The sequence below is a fragment of the Trichosurus vulpecula genome, chromosome 1 (assembly GCF_011100635.1).
Source record: "Trichosurus vulpecula isolate mTriVul1 chromosome 1, mTriVul1.pri, whole genome shotgun sequence".
Taxonomy (NCBI): domain Eukaryota; kingdom Metazoa; phylum Chordata; class Mammalia; order Diprotodontia; family Phalangeridae; genus Trichosurus; species Trichosurus vulpecula.
In genome coordinates this window covers 482507083-482533374 of record NC_050573.1, presented here as the reverse complement: position 1 = coordinate 482533374, position 26292 = coordinate 482507083, and the positions used below count along the sequence as shown (strand labels likewise).

At 41.0% G+C, this 26292-nt stretch overlaps 1 protein-coding gene across 1 annotated transcript in view; it reads right to left on the bottom strand.

Annotated features, from left to right (window-relative positions):
- Positions 1–22420, bottom strand: part of FBXL17 (F-box and leucine rich repeat protein 17) — a 557672-nt gene extending 535252 nt beyond the window's left edge. The window contains exons 1-3 of the mRNA XM_036736154.1: positions 21075–22420; positions 14119–14241; positions 12453–12710 (exon numbers count right to left, since the gene is read on the bottom strand). Coding sequence (XP_036592049.1) covers positions 12453–12710; positions 14119–14241; positions 21075–22082 — 1389 coding nt within the window. The 5' untranslated portion in view covers positions 22083–22420. The remainder of the gene's footprint in view (positions 1–12452; positions 12711–14118; positions 14242–21074) is intronic.
- Between the last annotated feature and the right edge of the window lie 3872 nt (positions 22421–26292).

Genomic DNA, 26292 nt, shown 5'->3' with positions numbered 1-26292 from the left:
CCTCTCATATCGTCCCTTCTGTACTCACAGAGATAACCTAATTCACCAAGCCTTCACCACCTCTTAAATGGACTATTTTGCAACAGACTAATGGGTCTCACTTTCACAAGTCTCTTCTCTCTCCAATTCATCATCCACACAGTTGTCAAAGGGATACCCCTAAAGCACAGATCTGACCATACCATCCCCCTCCTCAAACTCCAGTAGTTCACTCTTGCCTCTAGGATCAAATACATACTCTTCTGGTTGGCATTTAAAGTTCCTCACAGCCCAACCTACCCTTCCAGACTCCCCCTTCCAGCCATATTGACCTTCTTGCTACTCTTCATAAGCAATAGTTCTTCTCTTAATCTCATATTTCTTAAGCATTTCCAAGTGCCAGACCAGGCACTAAGCCTTGTGTTGGAGGTACAAGCACAAAGAATTAAACAATATCTATCCACAAGGAGCTTACATTATAATAGGAGACAGGAAAGATACGTAAAAATATATGCAGCATAAGAACAAAGTAAATACACATAAATGTAGACCAAGTAGTTAAATACAAACCATGGGTAGCTGGGGAATCAGGAAAGGCTTCATGCATAAGACAGTACCTAAGGTGTATTTTAAAAGATGAGATGGACTCTAGGAAGCAAAAGAAGTACATTCCAGGCACTAAGGTTAAAGGCATAGAGATGAGAAATGGAGTACTAAGAATGATGAATAAGAGAGAAAGACATGTCGGTTAGATTGCAAAGTGCCAGAGGAAGCCACCCAAAGACATTGGAAAATCGTTTGTGGCTAGACTTCGAGGCTTTAAAAGCTAAAGGCAGTCACTGAAGCTGGCTGAATAGGGAAGTCAAATGGTCAGATGTGTTTAAGGAAAATTGTTTTAGCATCAGAGTATAGGATGAACTGGAGTAGGAAGAGACTTAAGGCAGAGACCAATAAGAACCCACTGCAATGATCTAGGCAAGAGTTAATAAGAGCCTGAGCTAAGGTAACAGACGAATGAGGAAAAGGTCAGACTTGAAAGATGTGAAATAGCAGGATTAACTGACATGGGGTGAAGGAGATCAAAGACAATGCTGAGTTTATAAATCTGAGACACTGGCAAGATGGAGATTCCTTTGACAGAAACAGAGGCATTTACGACAGCGGAGGGCTTCAGTTTCATACATACTGAGTTTAGGATGTTTCCAGGATGTCTATTTTGATATGTCCAACTGGTGATCTTGGTGATCCAGGCAATCTTAGGGGAAAGAGTGGGACTGAATCTACATGAGAGATATAGAGATAAAAACCAATGGGAGCTAAAGAGGCTACTAAGAAAGAGAGTGAAGATTCAGAAAAGAAAGCCTGGGGCAGAACCTTGTTTTCTTTTCTCCAACCTTTTACACAAACTATCCCTCATACCCAGAAGGCTCTGCTCTCTCTCTTATTCTCCACCTCCTATGACCACCATTGTTCTTCAGTCGTTCAGTCGAGTCCAACTCTTCATGACCTGAGGGATCATACCACACCAATAACGTCCATGGGGTTTCTTACCAAAGATACTGGAGTGGTTTGTCATTTCCTTCTCCAGTGGATTAAGGCAAACAGAGGTTAAGTGACTTGCTCAGGGTCACACAGCTAGTAAGTGCGTGAGGCTGAATTAGAACTCAGGTGTTCCTGAGTCCAGGCCTAGCGCTGTATCAACTGAGACACCTAGCTGCCATGATCATTTTATGATTTTATGATCAGTAGCTTCCTTCAGAATTTAGCTCAAGCAACATCTCCTACATGAGGCCATGACTGATTTCCCCAAAAATGTTAGTTACTCCTTTGCCAAAATTATCTTATGTATACTTTCTATTGCTATATAGATATATATCATATCAAGTATTAGATGCATATATGCTTTTCCTCCATAGAACTTTTAAACTCCCTAAGAACAGGAACCAATTTTTTTGTTGTTGTTGAATGCATGTATTTAATATTTTTAAGTTTTCAGCGTTGATTTCCACAAGATTTTGAGTTACAAATTTTGTCCCCATTTCTACCCCACCCCCACTCCAAGTTGGCATATGTTCTGAATGCCCTGTTCCCCAGTCAATCCTCCCTTCTGTCACCCCACTCCCCCCACCATCCCTTTTCCCCTTACTTTCTTGTAGGGCAAGATAGATTTCTATGCCCCATTGCTTGTATATGTTATTTCCCAGCTGCATGCAAGAAAACAACTTTTTTTTGAGCATCTGCTTTTAAAACCTTGAATTCCAAATTCTCTCCCCTCTTCCCTCCCCACCCACCCTCCCTAAGAAGGCAAGCAATTCAACATAGGTCACACATGCATCATTATGCAAATCACTTCCATAACAGTCATGTTGTGAAAGACTAACTATATTTCCCTCCATCCTATCCTGTCCACCTTTATTCAGTTTTCTCCCTTGACTCTGTCCCTTTTCAAAAGTGTTTGCTTATGATTACTTCTTCCCCCTATCTGCCCTCCCTTCTATTGGCCCCCCTTTTTTATCCCCTTCCACCTACTTTCATGTGGAGTAAGATACTCAATTTAGGGTGTATGTTATTCCCTCCTCAGTTCAAATCCGATGAGAGCAAGATTCACTCATTCCCCCTCTTCGCTTCCAACAGAACTGCTTTTTCTTGCCACTTTTATGTAAGATAATTTATCCCATTCTCTCTCTCCCTTTCTCCCTCTCTCCATATATTCCTCTTTTATCCCTTAATTTTATTTTTTTAGATATCATCCCTTCATATTCAACTTACCCGGTGCCCTCTGTCTATATATTGAACTACACACATTGTCTTTCCATGTAGGAAAAAACAGTTCAACTTTAATAGGTCCTTTATGATTTCTCTTTCTTGTTTACCTTTTCATACTCCTCTTGATTCTTGTGTCTGAAAGTCAAATTTTCTATTCAGCTCAGGTCTTTTCACTGAGAAAGCCTGAAAGTCCTCTATTTTATTGAAAATTCATATTTTGCCTTGGAGCATTATATTCAGTTTTGCTGGGTAGGTGATTCTTGGTTTCAATCCCAACTCCTTTGACCTCTGGAACATCATATTCCAAGCCCATTGATCCGTTAATGTGAAAGCGGCTAGATCTTACTCTAATTGTGTTTCCACAAAACTCAAATTGTTTCTTTCTGGCTGCCTGCAATATTTTCTCCTTGATATGGGAGCTCTAGAATTTGGTAACAATATTCCTAGGAGTCTTCTTTTTGGGATCTTTTTCAAAAGGTGATTGGTGGATTCTTTCAATTTCTATTTTACTCTCTGGCTCTAGAATATCAGGGCAATTTTCCTTGATAATTTCTTGAAAGATGGTGTCTAGGCTCTTTTTTTGATCATGGCTTTCAGGTAGTCCAATAATTTTTAAATTATCTCTCCTGCATCTATTCTCCCGATCAGTGGGTTTTCCAATGAGATATTTCACATTGACTTTCATTTTTTCATTCCTTCGGTTCTGTTTTATAATATCTTGATTTCTCATAAAGTCACTAGCTTCCACTTGCTCCAATCTAATTTTTAAGGTAGTATTTTCTTCAGTGGTCTTTTGGACCTCCCTTTTCCATTTGGCTAATTCTGCCTTTCAAGGCATTCTTCTCCTCATTGGCTTTTTGGTGCTTTTTTACCATTTGAGTTAGTCTACTTTTTAAGGTGTTATTTTCTTCAGTATTTTTGGGGGTCTCCTTTAGCAAATCATTGACTCGTTTTTTATGATTTTCTTCCATCACTCTCATTTCTCTTCCCAATTTGTCTTCTACTTCTCTTACTTGCTTTTTCAAATCCTTTTTAAGCTCTTCCATGGCCTGAGACCAGTTCATGTTTTTCTTGGAGGCTTTTGATGTGGGCTCTTTGACTTTGTTGACTTCTTCTGGCTGTATGTTTTGGTCTTCTTTGTCACCAGAAAAAGATTCCAAAGTCTGAGTCTGAATCTGGGTCCGTTTTCACTGCCTGTTCATGTTCCCAGCCAACTACTTGACCCTTGAGCTTTTTGTGAAGGTATGACTGCTTGTATAGAGCACTTTGTCCCAAGTTTTAGGGGCCTTGTGCTGCTGTTTTCAGAGCTACTTCTACACAGCAAGCTCGGCCACAGCAGCACTCCTCCTCCCCCAAGAACCACCAACGGGGACCCTGACTCTGTACTCCCACTCTAATCTGCCACTTAATTCCTCCCACAGTGGGGGCTGGGGGCCTGGGGCCGGAAGCAACTGCAGCTGGAAGTAGCCCCAGAGCTGCACCATTTCAGCACTGACAGTGTACTCCTTTCACTCTGTTCCCACTAACCTTCTCTGTTGTCATTGGCATTTGAGGGTTGAGCAGTCTGATAACTGCCACAGCTCAATGATTCAGGGGCCTACCTCCTGTTCTGCCCAGCTCCCAGTCTCGTTGGTCCTGGCATGGCCCAAGCTGGGCTCTGCTCCGCTCCGAGCTCCATTCGGTAGACCCTTCCCAGCAACCATCCAGGCTTTCCTGGACTGGAGGCCTGCTTCCCTCTGTTATTTCTCGGGTTCTGTAACTTTAGAATTTGTTCAGAGCTATTTTTTACAGGTGTTTGGAGGGTCCTGGGGGCGAGCTTAAGCAGGTCCCTGCTTTCCAGCTGCCATCTTGGCTCTGCCCCACCCCCCAACCATTTTATTTTTGTCTTTGTATTTCCAGAGCCTAGGACAGGGCCTGATACATAGTAAATGTTTAATAAACACTTGTTGAATGGATATAGAGAGTATCTCATATCACTGTGGAATATTTTAAGTCCCTAAAATAAGAACACATCTACTAAAAAAAAATTAAAATATGTTTTTGTGGAACATTTACCACCTAGGTTCAATTAACAAGCTTTAAAACAAATTTACTATTTCATCTCAAATCCATTTAGAAAAAGGAATAATTTCAATTTGTCCCAGAAATATATATTTTGTCTTACCCAAATTTCCCAAATGTAGCAAATATCCTTTTCAAAAGTGTTAGTATGGGATCATAAGAAGACAACAAGACTCAGAGCCAGATGAAACAATTCCAATCCTAAACCACCACATATTTCTGTGCCATGAGAAGCAAGTGAAATGGATCTGGGGCACTAGAAAGGACCTGGATTCAAATCACTGTTTTGACATTTAGAACTTGTGTGACCTTCAGTGAACAGTAGTATTATTAGTAACAATAATATCATCATCAATAGCCTTGACATTTATACAGCATTTTAAAGTTTTTATAATATCTTATATAAATTATCCCACTGAAGAAGCCTTACAACAATCCTATGAGGTAATTACTAAAGTATTATTATCCCCATTTAACAGTTTAGGGAAATTAAATCAATGACCCATGATCAATTAAACTAATAAACAATAGAGGCAGAATTCAAACTCAGGCCTTTCTTGATTCCAAATCAAGCATTCTTTTCACTGTATTTAAAATGCCTTCAATGATGATATAGCAAGTCACAATCCCTCTGGGATCTTCTTTCCTCAGTTGTAAATTGAAAATAATCTCTAAAGCTCCTGTCAGCTTTAAATTCTATGAATCCCCTCCTCCCAGCCTCACTTCCCTCAGATTTATTAGACTAATAATACCTGCAATGGCTTACAAGGTGGCAGAGATAGAAGTACTTCGTAAAACTGTAACACATTATACAAAAGACTTATCATTATTGCATTTCAATTCTTAACCTTGGCAATCAGTAAATTTAAAAAAATAATCAGTATGGCTAGGTACATAAAACAGTTATTTGTCAAGACTACAAAATTAACTTAATTAAAATAAATGTGAAATTTTATATGGCAACAAATACTTTGGTTTTTATTCTATTTACACCTTGGATTTATTTTTCAAACTGCTTCTTAGATAACAGGAAGGTGGTCCTTGTCCTTGAGCTTTTCCTATAATACCCAAATATCCTCAAATACCCAAGTGTTTTGACTTCCTGCTCCATGCTACCTGCAAAGGAATGAATAATGAGCAGTTACCTGGTAAATTAAGCGTACTGAGTTAAATAGATGACACTGTAGAAAATTCCATCCCTAAACCTCATAAGGAACTATATCGTAAGTGCTAGGAAGAAGTAAGTGTAGCAATTAAGTCCTTTTGGAAAAAACCAAGACAGGTTTGTTTTATGCTAAATGTTAACATGTGATGAATTGTGCTGTGGTGTGCCTACACTGCATGTTACTAGCTGGAAATATGATAAACTTTGTAAACATGGTCATGGAATGGGACAGTCTTCTTATTAAATATTGTGGTTGTAGAAAATAACAATATAGAAAATAATATCTGAGAATTAGAACACAATCAAATATACTTAAAGAGGCAGTGCAGCATAATGGAAAGTGTAGTGGGAATAAGGACAAACTGGAGTTAAGTTCCAACCATGGTGCATACCATGTTATTTAACCTCTCAGTACCCCAAGGAATTTCCTTAGACTACAAGCTTCAGAAGGTACTAATATGCTTTGGTTGAAGATTTTCCTCACTGAGAGCTTCCTACACAAACATTTAAACAAACTATACTGTATGGAACATAATTTAATCTGTATCAAGTTACAAGGCACGTGTGGATCTTAAAGTGCCGTGTCAACTTCATAAGCAATTATATTGTGGAAACATGGAAAACGCTTTTAGGTAATAGAGTTATCAGGTAAAACTGGCCACAGTTAAAGCTAATTTAAAAAGTTAATATCAGTGTTCCACATACTATAACTGAACATGTTACCGCTGTTCTAAGTTTTAATTTGTAAATAAATCTGAAACAATTATTCACATATACCTCCTCACTGAACTTCCAAAACCATCTAACAATCTGAATTTCAACTATTACACCCATTAGAGCCCCAAACCTGAAAGACTTTTGGTAACTGCTTCAGGTCATTAATAAATGTACAATTCATATGGAAAAATATACAAAAACTGCACTTACTACAAGTAGTTAGGAAAATCAGTGTTCTGGTCACACTTCTGCTCTTAACATGAAAGCTACATTACATATTATTTTAAAATATTCCATTTTGTAGCATAAGTTTTATAACCTCTCTCATTTCCCCCAAATTAGAAAATAAGGGCTACAAAGACTGCACTGTACAATGTTCATTAAAATGAAATCCAGGGGTAAAGAGAATAAAGTTCCTATGTATTTACATGGGGGGCGGGGCGCAGATTAAGGTAGCATCTCTACTAGAATACCAGATTGGTCACATGTATAGTCTATTTAAATCACACTGCCCAAGTCACAAAAAATGAAATTCCAAAGCAATTAGGTCAATTTGAATAGCATAAATCTGTGGACCTCTGGGGAAATTAAATTTTTCAGGACCATGACAGTTTAACAGCTTAAAAAACTGATAGTTTATATTAAATTTATAGCACCTAACTTGTCAAGTGTGATTGGTAGAGATCTAGTTTCAAGAGGTTTCACTTCACACTCATCAAATTGGCAAAGATGATCAAAAAAAGGAAAATGACAATTCTTGGAGGGACTACAGAAGAACAGGAATATTAGTGCATCAATATAGGTCAAGTACAGAACAACAAAAAGCAAACTATTAAATTTTTTAAAAGAGAAAGAACTGGCCTCAGAGTCAAGCTGAGCAAGGTTCAAATTCTTCCTCTGACACATTCTGCCTGTGTGACCCTGGGCAAGGTACTTAACCTCTCAGTTTCCCTGGCACTTCTATAAAACTTTCCCATCTACACTGAAAGAAGTTCTTTTCCTAGGATCACTCTCCACTAATGAAGTCACAGATCCAGTTAAAAACAAACCTCTGTGCTAGACCAAGCCTTCTCCCTGACAAGGCTTCTCAAAGCTCTATTCTCATCATGTAATGCCAATCATACTATTTTACAAAATGTTTCTCCCTGGGACACAAGCCCACAGTCCAGAGGCAAGAAAAAGTAAGTCCTAAGGTCAGAAGAATGACTCTAAATGTCCCTACTTGCTACACAGTCACTTACTGAAGAGGAAAAAATGAGTACAAGAATTCATTCCTTTAAAAGAAAAGTGGTAAAAGGATATGAAAAAAAAAATTTTTAAATAAGATTTGCAAGGAAATTCTGCGGGGCGGAGCCAAGATGGCGGCTGGTAAGCAGGAACTCATGTGAGCTCCGTACCGAGTCCCTCCAAAAACCTATAAAAAATGGCTCTGAACCAATTCTAGAACGGCAGAACCCACAAAACAGCAGAGGGAAGCAGAGCTCCAGCCCAGGACAGCCTAGATGGTCTCTGGGTGAGGTCTATCCCACATGGAGCTGGGAGCTGGGAACAGAGTGGAGCAGAACCCAGCCTGAACGGCGTGGACGATCCAGACCAGAAGCCCGGCGGAGGGGGCCCTAGCACCCTGAATCAGTGAGCTGCAGCAGTTACCAGACTCCTTAGCCCACAAACACCAAAGACTGCGGAGAAGGTTAGTGGGAAAAGCTGCGGGAGAAGGAGTTCCCGGTTCAGCTTCCAGCCCTGGGGGCAGCAGAGGTGGGGCAGTTACAGCTGTTGTTACTTCCGGCCCCAGGCCCACCTGGTGGGAGGAATTAAGTGGCGATCAGAGCAGGAGTGCAACAGCCTGTTGAAGATCTAATCCCAGGCCGGGTTGGGGGTTGGGGAAGGAGCAGTGCTGGTGTGGCAGAGCTGGCACCTCCCCCTCAAACGTGGAACATAGAACTCTCTAGTCTACAAGCAGTCATACCCCACTGAAAAACTCAAAGGTCAAGTTAGTTGGCTGGGAATATGGCCAGGCAGCGAAAACGCACCGAGATTCAGTCTCAGACTTTGCGTTCTTTCTTTGCTGACAAGGAAGACCAAAACATACAGCCTAAAGAAGTCAATAAAGTGCAAGAGCCTACACCAAAAGCCTCCAAGAAAAACATGAACTGGTCCCAGGCCATGGAAGAGCTCAAAAAGGATTTGGAAAAGCAAGTTAGAGAAGTAGAGAAAAAATTGGGAAGAGAAATGAGAAGGATGCAAGAAAACCATGAAAAACAAGTCAATGACTTGCTAAAGGAGACCCAAAAAAATACTGAAAAATATACTGAAGAAAACAACACCTTAAAAAACAGACTAACTCAAATGGCAAAAGAGCTCCAAAAAGCCAATGAGGAGAAGAATGCCTTGAAAGGCAGAATTAGCCAAATGGAAAAGGGAGGTCCAAAAGACCACTGAAGAAAATACTAATTTAAAAATTAGACTGGAGCAAGTGGAAGCTAGTGATTTTATGAGAAATCAAGATATTATAAAACAGAACCAAAGGAATGAAAAAATGGAAAATAATGTGAAATATCTCACTGGAAAAACCACTGACCTGGAAAATAGATCCAGGAGAGATCATTTAAAAATTATTGGACTACCTGAAAGCCATGATCAAAAAAAGAGCCTAGATATCATCTTTCAAGAAATTATCAAGGAGAACTGCCCTGATATTCTAGAGCCACAGGGCAAAATAAAAATTGAAAGACTCCATCAATTGCCTCCTCAAATAGATCCCAAAAAGAAATCTCCCAGAAATATTGTCGCCAAATTCCAGAGCTCCCAGATCAAGGAGAAAATACTGCAAGCAGCCAGAAAGAAACAATTTGAGTATTGTGGAAACCCAATCAGAATAACCCCACATCTGGCAGCCTCTACATTAAGAGATCGAAGGGCTTGGAATACGATATTCTGGAGGTCAATGGAGCTAGGATTAAAACCTAGAATCACCTACCCAGCAAAACTGAGTATCATGCTCCAAGGCAAAATATGGACTTTCAATAAAATAGAGGACTTTCAAGCTTTCTCAGTGAAAAGACCAGAACTGAATAGAAAATCTGACTTTCAAACACAAGAATCAAGAGAAGCATGAAAAGGTAATCAAGAAAAAGAACAAGAAAAAGAAATTGCAAGGGACTTACTAAAGGTGAACTGTTTTGTTGACATTCCTACATGGAAAGATGATGTGTATGATTCGTGAGACCTCAGTATTAGGGTAGCTGAAGGAAATATGCATACATATATGTTTATGTATATATATGGGTGAATGTGTATGTATGTATATATCTATGTGTGTATGTGTGTGTGTGTGTATATATATATATATATATATATAGAGAGAGAGAGAGAGAGAGAGAGAGAGAGAGAGAGAGGGAGAGGGAGAGGGAGAGGGCGGACACAATTAAGGGATGAGAGAGGAACATACTGAGAGAGGGAGATAAGGAGAGATAGAATGGGACGGATTATCTCCCATAAAGGTGGCAAGAAGAGGCAGTTCTGTGGGAGGAGGGGAGAGGGTGGATGAGGGGGGAATGAGTGAACATTGCTCTCATCAGATTTGGCCTAAGGAGGGAATACCACACATACCCAATTGGGAATCTTACCCCACAGGAAAGAAGAGGGAAGAAGATAAAAAAAAATGGGGGGGATGATGGAGGAGAGGGCAGATGGGGGTGGAGGTAGTCAAAAACAAACACTTTGGAAAGGGGACAGGGTCAAGGGAGAAAATTCAATAAAGGGGGATGGGTTGGGAAGGAGCAAAATATAGTTAGTCTTACACAACATGAGTATTGTGGAAGGGGTGTACATAATGATACACATGTGGCCTATGTTGAATTGCTTGACTTCTTAGGGAGGGTGGGTGGGAAGGGAAGAGGGGAGAGAATTTGGAACTTAAAGTTTTAAAAACAGATGTTCAAAAACAAACAAAAATGTTTTTGCATGCAACAAGAAAGTAAGATACACAGGCAATGGGGCGTAAAAATTTATCTTGCCCTAAAAGAAAGGAAGGGAAAAGGGGATGGGAGGGGAGTGGGGTGACAGAGGGGAGCGCTGACTGGGGAACAGGGCAACCAGAGTATACGCCATCTTGGAGTGGGGGGGAGGGTAGAAATGGGGAGAAAATTTGTAATCCACACTCTTGTGAAAATCAATGCTGAAAACTAAATATGTTAAATAAATTTTAAAAAAAAATAAGATTTGCAAATTGCAGACAACTATATGAAAATGTGGTCCAAATCACTATTAATAAAAGCAATACCAATTAAAACAACTGAGTTTTCACCTCACTTCCCTGTAAACTATTAGAGATTGCAAAAGTGTTGGAAGGGCTCTGGGGAAAAACAGAGACACAGGCACTTTGGGAAGAGTTGTAAAGTAGTTCAACCACTGTGCATTTCTACTGGGAATTAGGCAAGAAAAGTGATTAAAATGTCTACTTCCTTTGACCCAGTGATTCAGATACTAGGCATAAACCTAAAAGAAGTCAAACACAGAAAATTTCCAAATACACAAAAATATTTAGAGCAGCACTTTTTACAGTGGAAAGGAACTAGAAGCAAAGTGGGTATCCAATAACTGGGGAATGGCTGAAAAGATTTTGTTATGTGAACATATTTACTGTGAAGATAATTAATACTAGGAATTCAGAAATTTTAAGAAACCTGAACTGATACACAGAGGAAAAAGCACAACCTAAAACACAGTGATCACGATGCATGAAAAGATTACCAAAAGGAAGTTGAGATCTAAGTAATGGGAAAAAATCAATCAAGTTCCCAGAGAAAAGAAAATCACACATACCTCTTCCCTCACTTTAGAGAAAGGTAGGAGACTTCCAGAAAAGAATTTTACATACATGCTCAAAGTGACCATACTATATATTTTTTGCTTGTTTCTCTTCATCACAAAAGAAGGTTTAGTCAGCAAGAGAGGGTGACAAAAATGACAGTTGTACGTACAAAATATAAGCTTTTTCCCAAGAATATTTCAAACTTCCGTATATTAAGTTTGAAGAGATCTAAGATATTCAAATTATTCTTTATAAAATAAATATTTGTTACAGCTAGTACTTTATATCAAACTTATGACAAAGTAAGGTTCTATTTTTATGTTCTCTATGAATACTTTATAATATAATGGCATAATTAGCGTTTATAGTGCAAACAAGACAATATACATAAGATTTACAAATCTTAAAATGTTATCATTATGCCTTTTGGATAGTAGAACCTAATTAAATTGTTATAGAAATATAGGCTGTTTGTACTTTTGCTTTTAAGACATGAGACCTTGGACAAAAAAAAAAAACAAAAGCAATCTTCAAATAAAAGTGTTGTTTATAGGTAAATATGATTTGCATCACAATTTACATCATAACAGTTTCCAGGAATACATTAAGGTGAAAAGTTTGGTCTACCTATATAAACAGAAAAATAACAGTTATATACTTATCCAGTGTCCCTTCAACCAACATTCATTTGCAAGATGACTAGAGAGCATTAGAAATAAGAGCTGTGACTACAGAACAAAGCAAAAACTTGCATAGAGATTAGATCAACTGATCTACCAGTAAAAGGCAAATATCTATGGATAAATAAACAAGAAAGATTCTACATTTTAATATTTGGCCACTATTAGAAATTTCATTCTTCTTCTCTCCAATGTATTACTTTCAAATTATTGCTGTAAGAAAATATTTTTTTAGTTAATACCACCAAACTTTATCAAAGAGAATGATTACCTGCTTGAGTCCTTCATCAGTTAATTTGTCCTGGTTGCCTACATGTACTTTCTGAAGTAAAGGACAATGAGAGGCAACTGCAATGATAGAGGTGTCAGAAAGTTGTTTGCACCTGTAGGCTGTATACCTAAGTAGTCCAGGACACTTAAATGCTAGAACACACACTCCAGTATCAGACATACTTCGACAATCAGAAATGTTGATTTCAGTTATATTTTGACTCCTTGATGCAATTTTTTCCAAAAGTTCATCAGTGACCTGCAAAAGAAAAAAAAAATCAAAATTTTAATTTTTGCCAACATGAACTTATTATTGTTAATTTTTTTTTGTTAACTTCCTCCCTTCTCTCCATTTCAATAGATGATCTAGCAACCAAGGGGGAAAAAGTAAGTTAAAAGTGCTGGATTCGGAGTCAGAAGACCTAGGTTCAAACCCTGGCTCTTCCCTTTGCTACTTGACTTTTAGCTAGTCACTTAAGTTCTTTAGGCCTAAATTTCTTAAAACAGCAAAATAAGAAAGTTGAACTAGATGGCCTAGAAGGTCCCTTTCAGCTCTAACACTATGATCCTATGGGAGGGTGGGAATGTGTGCATGCAGATGCATCTGCACAATCAGTCAAAAGAGAATCTACTCTATTGAGGAGATTAAAATTGATTCTTTGTCATTTTTTAATTGATCCTACTTACAATTAATTGATTTTTTTTCCTGTAACTGTTTAAGGAAAGAACTTCGTTCAGAATTCAGCTAACCTATAATGTGTTAAGTTTAGAAATCCAGTTTTCTTGCTAATCACTGCTCTTTTCCTGCCTCAATGAATTCTGCTATCCTTGGGAAATCAAGTCTTACATTTTTATACCACCAACCTATTCTTCAAGGATGTCTCGTCTGCTGTCCAAAGAAGTCTGGGCTATTATCTTTGGCCTTGCAATTAACTGTTTTTAGTCACAGGAGAGAAGGAGGGGGCTGTTGCTAGCCCCTCAGTTCCAACTTTCAACCAATCATTTTGCTCCCTACGCCTCAAATATGTAACCAATCATGTTGTCCTCTGCCCCATAATGTTATTTACCCTGTGCTATTCTTTGTTATGTTCTCCCAAAACTTATAAAAAGGAAGTTATCCTTTTGCTCCAGGTCTTTTGCCAAAAACTGAGGCAGCCACTGACCCATCTTATTCTCAGGTTTCACATACTATGAATAAAATGCTATCTTGCCTGGAAAAACATGCCTCGATCTACCTTTTTGTTCAATTTCACTTGTGATACTATCAAATGAGTATGTAACAAGTATATTCTGTCATGACAAATGGTCAAAGGATATGCACAATTTCAAAAGAAGAATATAAGATATCAACAACCCAAACAACCCTGAAGTATCACCTTAACAACCATCAAATTTGTACAAAGCAAAGACAAAGAAAAAGAAAATGTTATTGTTGGAGGGGCTAAGTGGGAAAACAGGAATTCTAATTCACTACTGTAAGAACTATGAAATTGGTTTTGAAAACTATTTGGACCATGCAATGAAAATTACTAAATTATTTCTAATTTGATACAGAAATTCCCATCCTGAAACTATCCCCAAAGGAAGGTGACAATAAGAAAAGGCTGACACATGCAAAAACAGCAGTCTTATGAAAAGCACATAATTCTCAGAATTGTACTTCATACCTGTTGACGATTACTAAGGTCCAATTGCTTCCAAAACTGAAAATCTAAACAGAGGTCACGCCAATATTTGCAAACTAATGATGCAGAAAGGCAACGTTCATCCAGGGACAAATTAGAAAATATCTGTGAAGAAAAAAAGGCATACAATAAACAGAAATAAACAGGGAAATACTTTTCTTTTTACCTGTAAATGCAAGTGTTATTTTTATTGTTGTTTGTTTTTTTGGGCAAAGGGATATTGTTGTTGAGGAAGATGACTAGCTCATGGAATTACAATTTCCCCATTCCTCTTTTTACTGCTTACAGACCCAGTTATACGATGTTGAGAAACTGGTTTCCTCCATTCCTGGGTTATTAATTTATTAAGTAACTACGAAACAAGCCTGATTATTATAAATACAACAAGATGTTGGGCAATGACCTTCTTGAACAGCAGTTTGCCCACTTGTCAATTATTTGAGAATTACCCCCAATTCTTCATTTCATTCCCTTTGAGAGAGAGGCAATACAGGGGATACTGGGAGCCACACGAGATTCAAGACTGACAATTTTGAGAGTCACTAATACACAGTGATTACATAGATGAGCAGAAGTTATGCAAGTGGAGTGAAAAGTAATACCTGGAATATTATACTAAGTCTGCTACAAGACTTCCAAAGTCATTGTAAGACACCCTAGAGGAAGAAATTAGTGTCATGTAGAAACATGATGAAGCACATACATCATCACTATCCTCTTGTCTGATAGTGGAATTGCTTTCAATGAGCCTGCAGAAGATGAGTTTACATCCTTATAACATCCATTAACAAAAAGTCCTTTCATCTACCTTTGCAACAATCCCCCCCCCCAAAAAAAACAACCAAACAACATTAAATACAAAAGACAGCAACCTGCCCTAAGACTATTTCAATGTGAATGGCTCTAACAAAAAAAAAAATTAGACTGAAGAAAACAAGAGCAGTAATCATCACCGGTGGCATTTATATAGAGCTTTAAGGTTTCCTAAGCTCTTTACACACATCTCGCTTGATTCTCACTTTGTGAAATGGGTGCTATCATTACAGATGAGGAAACTGGGGGAAGTTAAGTGACTTATTCAGAATCATACCACTAGCAAATGTCACAAGCAGAATTTTAATACAAATCTTCCTGGATGCTAGCAGTCTATCCACTAAAACAAGCAAGGAGAGAAATATACGAATTACCCACAACAACAACAACAAAAAAGCTGATAGGCCCCTCAAGAGGAAGAAAGGGTAACAGAAAAGGATTAAGGCCCAAGGGAAAGGGGAAATGTCCTACAACTACCAGAAAATCTAGAAAGAAATAAAATGAGAGGTTGAGACAAAAAGGCCAACTCAGAGGATAAAAAAAAATAAAATATGAGGTGACTAACCAGGAAAGTCCTATTCCAATGTTTTACATGGAATAGAAGTTAACCTGAATTCTCTAAGACTATGCCAATGGAAGATAGCTCTGGCATATCCTGCTATCCTGGAAGGGTTTCAAGTAGAGGCCCAATGATAGACTATCTGGTGTCAAAGGACTATGTAGACTATATGTAATGAGGCTCATCAAAGGAAGGTTGGTTCCCAAGTGATATGTTGCCACAGCAACCCTTGAAGGCTGCATAGGAAAGATGGTGCTCTGCAGGAGTCACCACATTGATGAAACATCAGTTCCTCAAGTGTTAATTATTAAACAATCAAGTATTGATTAAGGTATATTCACTCATGTGGGTGTAGAGCAAATTCATCCAGAATATAAAATCATTTCATACTTCTGTAGAGCTTTCTTTTCTACAGAATCTTCCTTCTCTTATGTCTTAATGAATTATTTCTACTTTACATATGTAAAATGGGCAAATATATAAGCAATTTAGCCAAGAGTAGAGGAAAAAAGTGAAACAGAATTATTGATCTTTTGCTTGCTGTCCACATAGTTCGGTATTTATTAAGCATACTAATATAAAATAAAAAATGTAAATATTCATCGTGATAAGCTCTCCCTTTTTCCTTAACATGACAACAGCCACAAAATGTCCCAAGTTCAATTACAAGGAAAATGCAAAAATTTTAAATCTTAAAGTAGTATTATGTATTATTATTAATATTATGGTATTGTGGATTTAAGCTTCTAAAAGGCTATATCAAAACATCATAGCAAAAAATATAACTGAGATATATATACACACATACATATCTGCAACAAAAATTTCCCAGTCCCCATAATTATGTCATCTATTGCTTGAAATAATAAAAATTCTATACAGCCAAAGAATTTGAACTTAAAGAGGTCAGTTTAACAGAATTTTCTCTATGTAAACAATTTCTAATTTACAAGTTCATTTCCAGGTCAAGTGTTTGAATTCAAAACTTTTTAAAAATAAATGGTTCTTAGGTTCCCAAAGTCAGCCCACAAAACCAAAAAGGATTTTAAAATTTGTCATTCTTCTCAAAAGACAGCCTTGTAGAGGTAGTGTTTTCCTAGAGAATAACCAAGTCAAATTATTTTTATTTTTAGCTTAGAAAGAGCACTATAATAAAATGCTCTCTCATCTTCCCACCTCTCTAGCATGCTATCTTCTTCAAGGAAGGCCAACTTTAGCTAAGACTAATCTAAACAGAAACAGGAAAACTTCTACGTTGGGGGTGGTGGAGGTGCAAGGAATGAAGCTTTCTTTTTAAAAAAGAAAAGGAAGTCAATCTCACTCCCGAAGAGGGTCATCAACCTCTGGGTCATACATAGCTTTGGCTTCTTGGAATAAGACTGATAAACAGCATGACAAAAACAGGTGTCTAGAAAAGGTATGTGGACGCCAACGTGGAAAAAACAGGGTCCGGGGATGAGGGTATGTAGACATAATGAAATTATTAAGAGGATAATAAAAGTATTGCCGAGTGGTAAAAAGAACAACCAAGGGACAGGAAATGAGCTGATTTAATCTTTACACAGTGTCTAAGAAATCATCTGGGCTAATGCAGCCCCAAAACTTGAAAGAGACCACCTCTAAAAGCCTACAGAAGTTTAATTCCTAGCTTAATTTTTTTTTAAAGCCCAGTATTTTAATCACCACAGGAAAGAGACTAATAGGCTTTAAGGGCATAATCAAAACAATGAATACCCTGGTAACAAAATAAAAACAATCAAGCCAAATAAATTGTAGTGCACTGAATTGGGGGGGGGAGGGGGAAGTGGTAGAAAATGGGTTTAAAATCCATTTACAATCACAACTCCCTTCTCTTCAAATCTTGCAAAATGCAGGCTGCCCTGATACTGAGATCATGCTTGTGGTAACTGACTTTCTGATGATTTAGAAATGTTAAGCTGGCCACTCTTCATCTATTATACTTTCATTAACTTCTTGGTGCCAAGTGTTCAGTCATGATTCTGTATCTTAAATATTCAATTCAGATACAACCACAAAATTAACATTTATTACATTCCATGCCAATTTTTTTTTTTTGCTCTGAATCTGTGATTTCATTTCTGCTACAAATGTGGAAACTCCCCCACCAAAACAGACTAATATAGCTTTACTATTCATCTGCCACACACTACTATGGCTAACTCCCACATTCTATTTCTCTCTCTATCCATGCATTAATCACCCACTAACTCACCTCCTGTTCTCTTGTCCCCATTCTCCTCAACCACACCCCACTCACAGTACACTCCAACCCTAGCCACTTTCTTTTACTAAGCCCTCTGGAATTCCTATTTCATAATGAACAAAATTCCCTTCATCATGGACCTCTTTCTCTCACACTGGCTTCACAGTGATGAGACTGAAACCCTAGCCACCATTCTCTCCACCACCAGAAGCAGTGATCATACAAACATGTCCTGGAGGGAAGAGTCAGAATATTCTACTCCCCAATGACATTTCCAACATCACCTGGACTTCCTTTGAAGTCCACCTTAATCAAGAATACACAAAATCCCAATCATGGTGAAGGCTGTTTTCCCAACACCAAGGTCATTTTCTTTTCTTTTCCAGAGTTCAAAAACCTGGCTCGCCATTGTGCTCTCCTCCCCAGCTCTATTGCTTATACTAGCAACCTTCAACATTTGCACTGGCGCTCCCTCAAACTTCTTCATCTCCCAGTTCCTCAACCTCCTTAAGTCCTTCGACTTATTCCTTCACTCCACATCAGCCACCCACATGGATAAAACTCAGATTTCACCATGAACCCCAAGCGTTTCACTTCCTTAATCAGTACTCTAACTTTCCTCTAGCTCACCATGTATTGTTCCATCTCTCCCTTTGCCTCTTGCCTCTGTTAACTACTCTTCCTCTTCACCACCACCTCCAACCCTGAGTACTGTTCCAGGACATTAACCTTGCTTTGACTTCACTTTCCTCCCTTTCCAGTCAAGACACAAGAGTCATTAAATTAACTGCTTCAACTCTGCACTGGGCTCTGCTCTAGAATTGCTCAGCCCCTTTTCCTGCTCATCTTTTGACTAACCTCAGCCCTAGATTATTACCAGGTCCTCTTCTGCTTCTCTTCAGCTGCTGAACTAAGCAGGTGCAGTCTCTCACCTTTGCTGACAGGATATATTAGAAATTCAAAATGTTATCCAACCTCAAATAGGGTCTAGTTGCATCAAGACAATCCTTTCATTCTTCCCTAATTAATTCCCTATCTCACTCCTCACAAGAGTTATTCCAGATCTCCTCCCTCTTCAATCCTTCCATACCTACTCCTTCCCAACCTCTCTCAGCTAGCCTTTTACTTTACTGTGAAAACTGAGGACAGTTACATGAACCCATTCTCCCATTCTTTTTGTCTCAAAACCCCTTGACATCACCCCCCACTCTTTTTTCCTTTACCCAAGTCTCTGACAAAAAGGTAACCCTTCTTTTTGCCAAAGGTAGCCACTCTACATGTGCAGAGGTCAACACTGCTGGGCCATCCTAATTTCTTGGATTCGCCTCTTCAAAGGTTTTGCAAGAGTCCTGGTCCACCCTCCTACCTATCTGGCTACTCCTAAGACTCCTTTGCTAATTTATCAACTACATCATACCCCCAACTGTGAGCACTCCCTAAGGTTTTATCTTGGACTCTTCCCTTGTCTCAGTAACCTCCTCAGCTCCCCTGTGTATAACTATCATCTCAACTTGATTGACTTCAGATCTATAAATCCAGGTCCAGTCCCTCCCTGAACAGCACGCAGACTACTTACTGGGCATTTCAAGCTGGTTATCACAGAGACTTACATATATGTACACAACTGAACTCATCTTGCTACCTAAATCCTTCTCTCTTCAAATTTTTTTTTCCTGTCAATGGTACCACCATCTTTGCAATTTCACTTTCCCTCAAGGCTTGTATGCAGTTAGTTGTCTAATCTTACTGTTTTTATCTTCACATCTCTCAAGTCTAAGCTATTCTCTCTAGTCACACAGCCACCACCTAAATTCAGGCCTTCATCAGCTCTGAGATCACTGCAATATCGACTTACTCGCTGCCTCAAATTTCATCCCCTAAGTCCATCCTACACATTGCTGCCAAAGTAACTTCCTCAAGCACAGATCTGAGCATGTGACCCCCCTACTCCACAAATTCGAGGGACTTCCTGTGGCATTTTCACTGGCTGCTCCCCCCACCCCACTCCATGCCTGGAATTTTCTCCCTCCTTATCTCCTGTAAATCTCGGCTAAAATCCTTCAGCAAGAATCCTCTCCTGGGTCATCAACACTTAGTGCCTTCCCTCTGAGATTATCTCCAATTTATCTTTTCTACAACTTGTTTGTACATAGTTTTCTGGAAGTTTCTCCCCTCAAGAGATTGAGCTCTTTGAGGGTAGAGACTGGTTTTGCCTTTCTTTTTTGTATTCACAGCACTTAACACAATGCTGGGCACTTAAAAAGCACTTAATAAACACTTGGTAACAGGACTTCTGGAGGAAGCCAACTGCTGATGCGATTCCCCCAAAACTACACTGTATTTAATAATTTGCAATTATATATAATGTGTGTGTGTGTGTGTGTATATATATGTATGTATTTACAGTAACTGCAAAATAAGCATTTGTAGTTGATCTTCATAATTTCATAGTCATAAATTATGGTCAGCTAAAATTAACTTGGGGGAGGTGAATATGAGCAGACAAGTTAATACAATCTAGCCAATATTGTGAAAGTGTGTCACCAAACAATGACAAAAACGTAACTAGCAGGTTGTTACTCAGAACTTACTAGATAAAATTCTAACAGTCTCTCCCTTTTCCCGCCAAATCAGCACAGACTTTGAGACTTTAAAGAGGTAGCTGTTTCTGTCACCTAGCAACAGTAACCTGAAAGATTCCCCTGGAAAATTTCCAATACTCATGCCTACCTTCCAGACTCTTCATCCTCCTCCAAGGCTCAGCACAGGTGCTGCCTCCTTTTTTAAACAGTCCCCCTTTTTGTCATTCCCACCACAGATTTTCCAAGAGTGGTTTGTCTCACCTTCCCCTGAGACTCCCCATAATGATGATTTGTCCCGGTACCTGTTGCAAAGCCCCAGCGGAATGTTAGCTCCTTGAGGGCAAGAGCCGTTTCACAGAGCTTTTTATTTTTGTTGTTTGCGGGGGTCTTTGTATCCCTAAGAGCTTACAGAGTAAATACTTAGTAAATATTTGCCGCATGAAATATCATTCCGTTTCAGTTGCAACGTTTCTGTAAAAACAAAGTCACACACATCTTCATCCACTACACAGGAACACGACCCCCCCTTCGCCTGGACCACACAACCCCTCCATTGGCTAAGAGGGTCCCCACTTGGACGCCTCCAGGCCAACCTTCCACGGTTCCCTCCGGGTAAAGGGTGGTCTCAGTTTCCCGTGTCTCTCCTCGCCGGGGCCCCCCACCCCGAGCCCCGCCCGCCCCCCGCCCAAGGAGCCAGCCCCCGGAGGCGGGACGCGGGTGGGGGCTCGGGCCGCCCATGCTCCCTCTTGCCCAGACCCACCTTGAGCAGGATGGAGGGCGGCAGCTGATTGATGCCAGCGGTCTCGGGGGGCGGCTCTCGGCAGCAGTCGCTGGGGTTGTCGGGGGCGTCCAGAGAGTCCGGGTCGCCGCCCTCCGGCCGCTGCGGGGCAGACGCGGGGGCAGCCCCCGGGCCGCCGAGGCCGTCGCCCGCGGGGTCCCTCCGCAGAGCGGCGGCCGCACAGTCCGAGGAGCCGGAGGCCGCGGGCAGGGGGCAGAGCTGCGGCGCCGGGGGCTGCTCAGGGCTCTGGCAGCCGCCGGCCTCGGGGGGCCGCGGAGGCGACGCGCCGCCCCCTCCTCCTGCTTTGCCTCCTCCCCCCCCGCAGCCGCCGCCGCCACAGCGGGGCTGTTTGCAGGGGGTGCACGCGGGGACCCCGGCCCCCTTCCGCTTACACACCATGTCGGGCAGGGCTGGGGGCTCGGCCGCCGGCTGCCCCCGGAAGAGTTGGAAAGGAGGCGGCGGCGGCCCCAGGAAGCGGATGGGCCCCACGCCGGGGAAGAAGAGGCTCCGGCCCTGCTGCTGCTCCCGCTGCTCCCAGGCGGCGGCGGCCGCGGCGGCGGCCAGGCCCAACTCCTTGCAGCAAGACACCGACGACGAGGAGCCGGCGGCCGCGGCCGACGACAGCAGAAAGTGGCGGGCGGCGGCGGCGCAGTCCTCGGCCACTGTGCGGTGCACCGAGTGCTGCGAGGCAGCGTAGGCCCGGTCCCGCGACTGCGGCGGCTCCTCCTCTAGGCCGGCGGCCGCGGCAGGGGCGGGCGTGCTGGGGCTGTGCACGATGAAGCAGAGCATGCAGGGCCCGCGGAGCAAACAGTCCCAGCTCCGGGGCGGCGGCGAAGGGGAAGGTGACGGCAGGGGGGGAGCCTTGGCCGGGGGCAAGCGGGGCAGCCGGAGGAGGTGGCGGTGGCGCCGGCGGCGGCACCAGCAGCAGCAGCACCGGGGTCCCCTCTGGCTGTGACGGTTACGCGGCACCTTCGAGAGGAGGTGGCCCATATAGAAGGCCCCGAGGAAGGAGCCGGGTGGAGAGGGGGGAAGGAGAAGGGAAAGGCGAGAGCCCTCCCCCCGCCGGCCGCGGCAGCGAGACACGCGCGCACACACGCACACTCCCTCGCTGCTCGTTCACGGTCCGGCCCGGGAGCAGATGTCAGCTGCGGGCGGCCCCGGCGCGAGGCGGGGGCTTCATGCCTCGGCCAGGAAGCCAGGTGAGCGGGGGATGGTGGGGAAGGACCGGACCGGCGCCGGGGCCTAACTGTCGGAAGGCCTGGCTCAGTCCGCCTGCGGGGCGGCCCGGCCGCGGGGGGAGGAGCAGCGAGCTCCCTCTCCGGCCATTTTAACCGAAGAGCATCCGGCGCGCGCGCCCGTGACCGCGGCTCCGACGCTACGGGAGCAGCTGGCACCGGGAGGGGGAGGGGCGGGGGCGGGGCGGGCGCCGCGGGGGGTCCTGCCCTAGCCGGGCCGGGCGTTTGGGAAAATCCGCTTCGTTCCCCGATTCTTAAATCCTGGGGCCTGGCAGAGATTGGAGCCCTATTCCCTTATCTCCGGGGCTCGAGCTAATGGCGGGACGTGGACTCGCCTTCCCCTTCCTGTTGCCCTTATCCCAGCACCTTGACCTCTGGTTGCGGGTGCAAGAAGTGGTGGGTTACACATTGCCCTGGCCCCGGTTTTGCAAGGAAAGAATGTCAAGGCCGCCAATTAGAGTAAGCCCTGGGCTACCATAATCCCGAAGTCTGTGTGAGTGGGACTTGACTATTCTGGAATTGCTACATGGTGTCTATGTGCACATACATACTGAGCCTGGGACTTATGTGGTACAGGGCCCTCCACCTGTGCAAGGCCCTTTTCTGCAACTTAGGGTCTTGAGAGTTGGCACACAACCGGATGTGGGATTTAAACTTGGGCTGTGCTGGTTCCTGAGGATAACTTTCTATCCAGTCCCCTACCAAATTTTTCATTTTTGCTTAAAATAGAGATATGGTTGTATTCATTAACTTTCTTAGATAATAGCTTAATGCTTTTTAAAATATTTCCTGTTTGAATGAAGATGCTTCAGAAAATCAGCTACTATATATAGCTAACCATTAAAATAATTATTTTACCAAATAAAATGCATAGTACATTTGGCGTTAATTTTTATCTTTAAGTAACTTGTTTATCAGTAGCTTTAGCATGCCTTTATTATTTTTAGACCTCTTCTATTGAAAAAACAGTTGAAGTTTTTTAAACCTGAATTTAAAAAGTCATCTTACTTAACTCTCTGGGTTGTTGTTACAATTTTTTTTTTTCCTGCGGGGTTTCATGAACACTTTTCCTTCGGAAAGAAATTTATTAAGTCCTCTTCAACACAGGGCATAAACAATGTGCAAAGACATGATTTTCATGACAAACCATTTTACTTTTGTTGAAAAGGATCTGTTGTAATATTAATTGAGAGTTATGCCTATAATATGCTGTGTTTGAGTAGACTTAACCAATGAATAGTCCATATACTCCACTGGTATCCTCAGGACGTCAAGGCAAATCAGAAAAGGCCCCTTGGGTTAAGTTTATGGAAGAACATGGATTGGCAGGCATGGTTGGATTACAGTTTGCATCATTGAAGGGAATGCCCACATTGAAGATCCATTTTAGTCTTTCCTTCCTTTACAAAATGAGTCACCATAGGCTTATTTTAAATATTGAATTCTCCAAACCCCACCTCTGTCACATGATAATTCTGTCACTTAACTTCCCTAGGACTCAGTTTGCTCTATAAAATTAGAGGGTTGGAATAGATGACCCTTTACAGTAGTAGACCTATGATTCTAAAATATCATTTATACATTTCAGAAATTGTGTTTTATAAAGATGTCTACCAGTATTCAATTCAAAAATGTTTTCCAAATGACCTATTTGTGAATTAATATCTTGGATAACAGGATTATAGGTTTAGCTCATTGAGTCCAGCCCCTTCACCTTACAGATGAAGAAACATGAAGTGTTGAATGATTTATCCAGGGTAACACAGGTATTAAATATCTGAGGTAAGATTCAAAACCAAGGCTTTCTTATCACTAGGATGCATTAATTTTAAAGAATTGCCTGAAAAAGCATACCTTTTTTATCTAAGAAGTTTTATTGGTAAAGATTTTGTCAGCATTATCTCTATTAAATAATTCGTGTTTTTTTCCTTTAATTATTGGATATAATACTTCCATACTTTGAAATTTAAATCACATTCTTGGGATTGGTTAATGACAAAGCCGTAGAAAACTTGACTTTCATACCACACTTAGTTCAATAACGTGGTAGCTACCAGAACTGTGCAGTGGGACCTAAGTTTGCCTAATGTTTTATAAAATACTTAAAATTAGCTCCTGTTTTCATAAGCATTGTGAAGAGATATTAAAAAAGTACAATACCGGGTCTTAGAATACCATTTAGAGTTCCATTTGAGAGACTATATAAAATAACAGCAAGTGTCACATGATAATATATGATTAAAGTGCTTTATTTCTAGTCTTACAACTTTCATTTTACTGTTTGACATCAGGAAGTTTGTTTCCCCCTAACTTTGCCTGTCTTCATCATTTATTCCATAGTATTGTACAAAGTGACTGTGGTATTAAATTGTAGAAAATATTTAAATGGATGTTATTGTGCCAGTAGTTCATTAGTCAGATCTCCAAAGCAAATTGTGAAACATTTTTAAATTGACATATCAGAAGGAGTACTCCACATCCTTGACCCTCTTCTTTATGGTTGTTTATTATTGCACTAGCCTACAAATCAATGAATATGCTATCTGAACACAGGAGATAAATCAGCTCATTCTGTAGAACCTCACCACTGCCTCTGACCCTTATGAGGTGTGTGACTTTGGACAAATTAAACCTCCGATAGCCTCAGTTTCCTCATCTCTTAAATGGAGATGATAATACCATTACTACCTACCTTACAAACTTGGTGCAAGGCTTAAATGGGAAAATTAGGAAAAGCTCTTTGCCAAATCTAATGTGATAATATAAATGTTCTATAACAAGATTGCCTTGTCTTTAAATCCTATATATTTTTAAGTTTTTCTCTATACCATTGTGCCCACCTGGATGTATGGATCCTCCTAGTCCAGCTTCTGAAGACATAGTGGAAAGGAGGAGGAAGAGAAAGCAATTCTCCCCCTTACTCACTTGAGGCACCCAGGTGATACAGTGGATAGAACACCAGGCCTGGAGTCAAAGAGGACCTGAGTTTAGATCCAAAGCTGGGCATGTGTTTGCCAAGAAAACCCCAAAATGGGCTCATAAAGAGTCAGATGTGACCCAAGGGATTCCTTTTCAGGGGCTTAGCTCAAATTGGAATCATCTAAACTGGATTTGAAATGCCCACAGGCCAATATATGAAGCTGATCTCTTTTTCTAAATTCTAGTGATGAATTATCAGTTGCCTCCCAGACATTTTCACCAGGATGTCCTGTAGGCATTTCAAATCCAGTTCCTCTCTGACTCTCTTCATTTTGCGGATGGGGAAACAAATGAGTCAAACAGGGTTAAGTGACTTGCCCAGGGTTGGATTTGAACCGCCACTCTACGCCAATCCCTTTAAAAAAGAAGTAGGGCCTATGAGCAGCAGATAGAAGCAGTTCAGCAGAGAAGCAACAAAGCAGCTCAGAATAGAAGTATCCTGGCATCAGCCTCAGAAGTAAAAGGGTATTCTAACTAGGACACATCCGAGTACTGTCAGTTGCCTAGTGTAAATTGGTAGTTCTCAAAGTATGCTCTAGAAATGAAACCCTTTCGGGGGACCATGAGATCAAAACTATTTTCATAACTATGCCCAAAGGGCTATAAAAATGTTCATACCCTTTGACCCAGCAATGCCATTTATAGGGTTGTAGCCCAAGGAGATCACACAAGTGGGAAAAGGACCCATATGTACAAAAACATTTATAGCGACTCTTTTTGTAGTAGCAAAGAATTGGAAATAAAAGGGATGCCCATCAATTCGGGAATGGCTGAAGAAGTTGTGGTATATGAAAGTAATGGAATACTATTGTGCTGTAAGAAATGGGGAAGATACAGACTTTACAATAACCTGGAAAAACCTACGTGATATAATGCTGAGTGAGCAGACCAGAACCAGCAGAACATTATACACAACCACAGATATATGGATTCTGTGATGACTAACCTCGATAGACTTAGCTCTTCTCAGCAGTACAAGGTGCAAA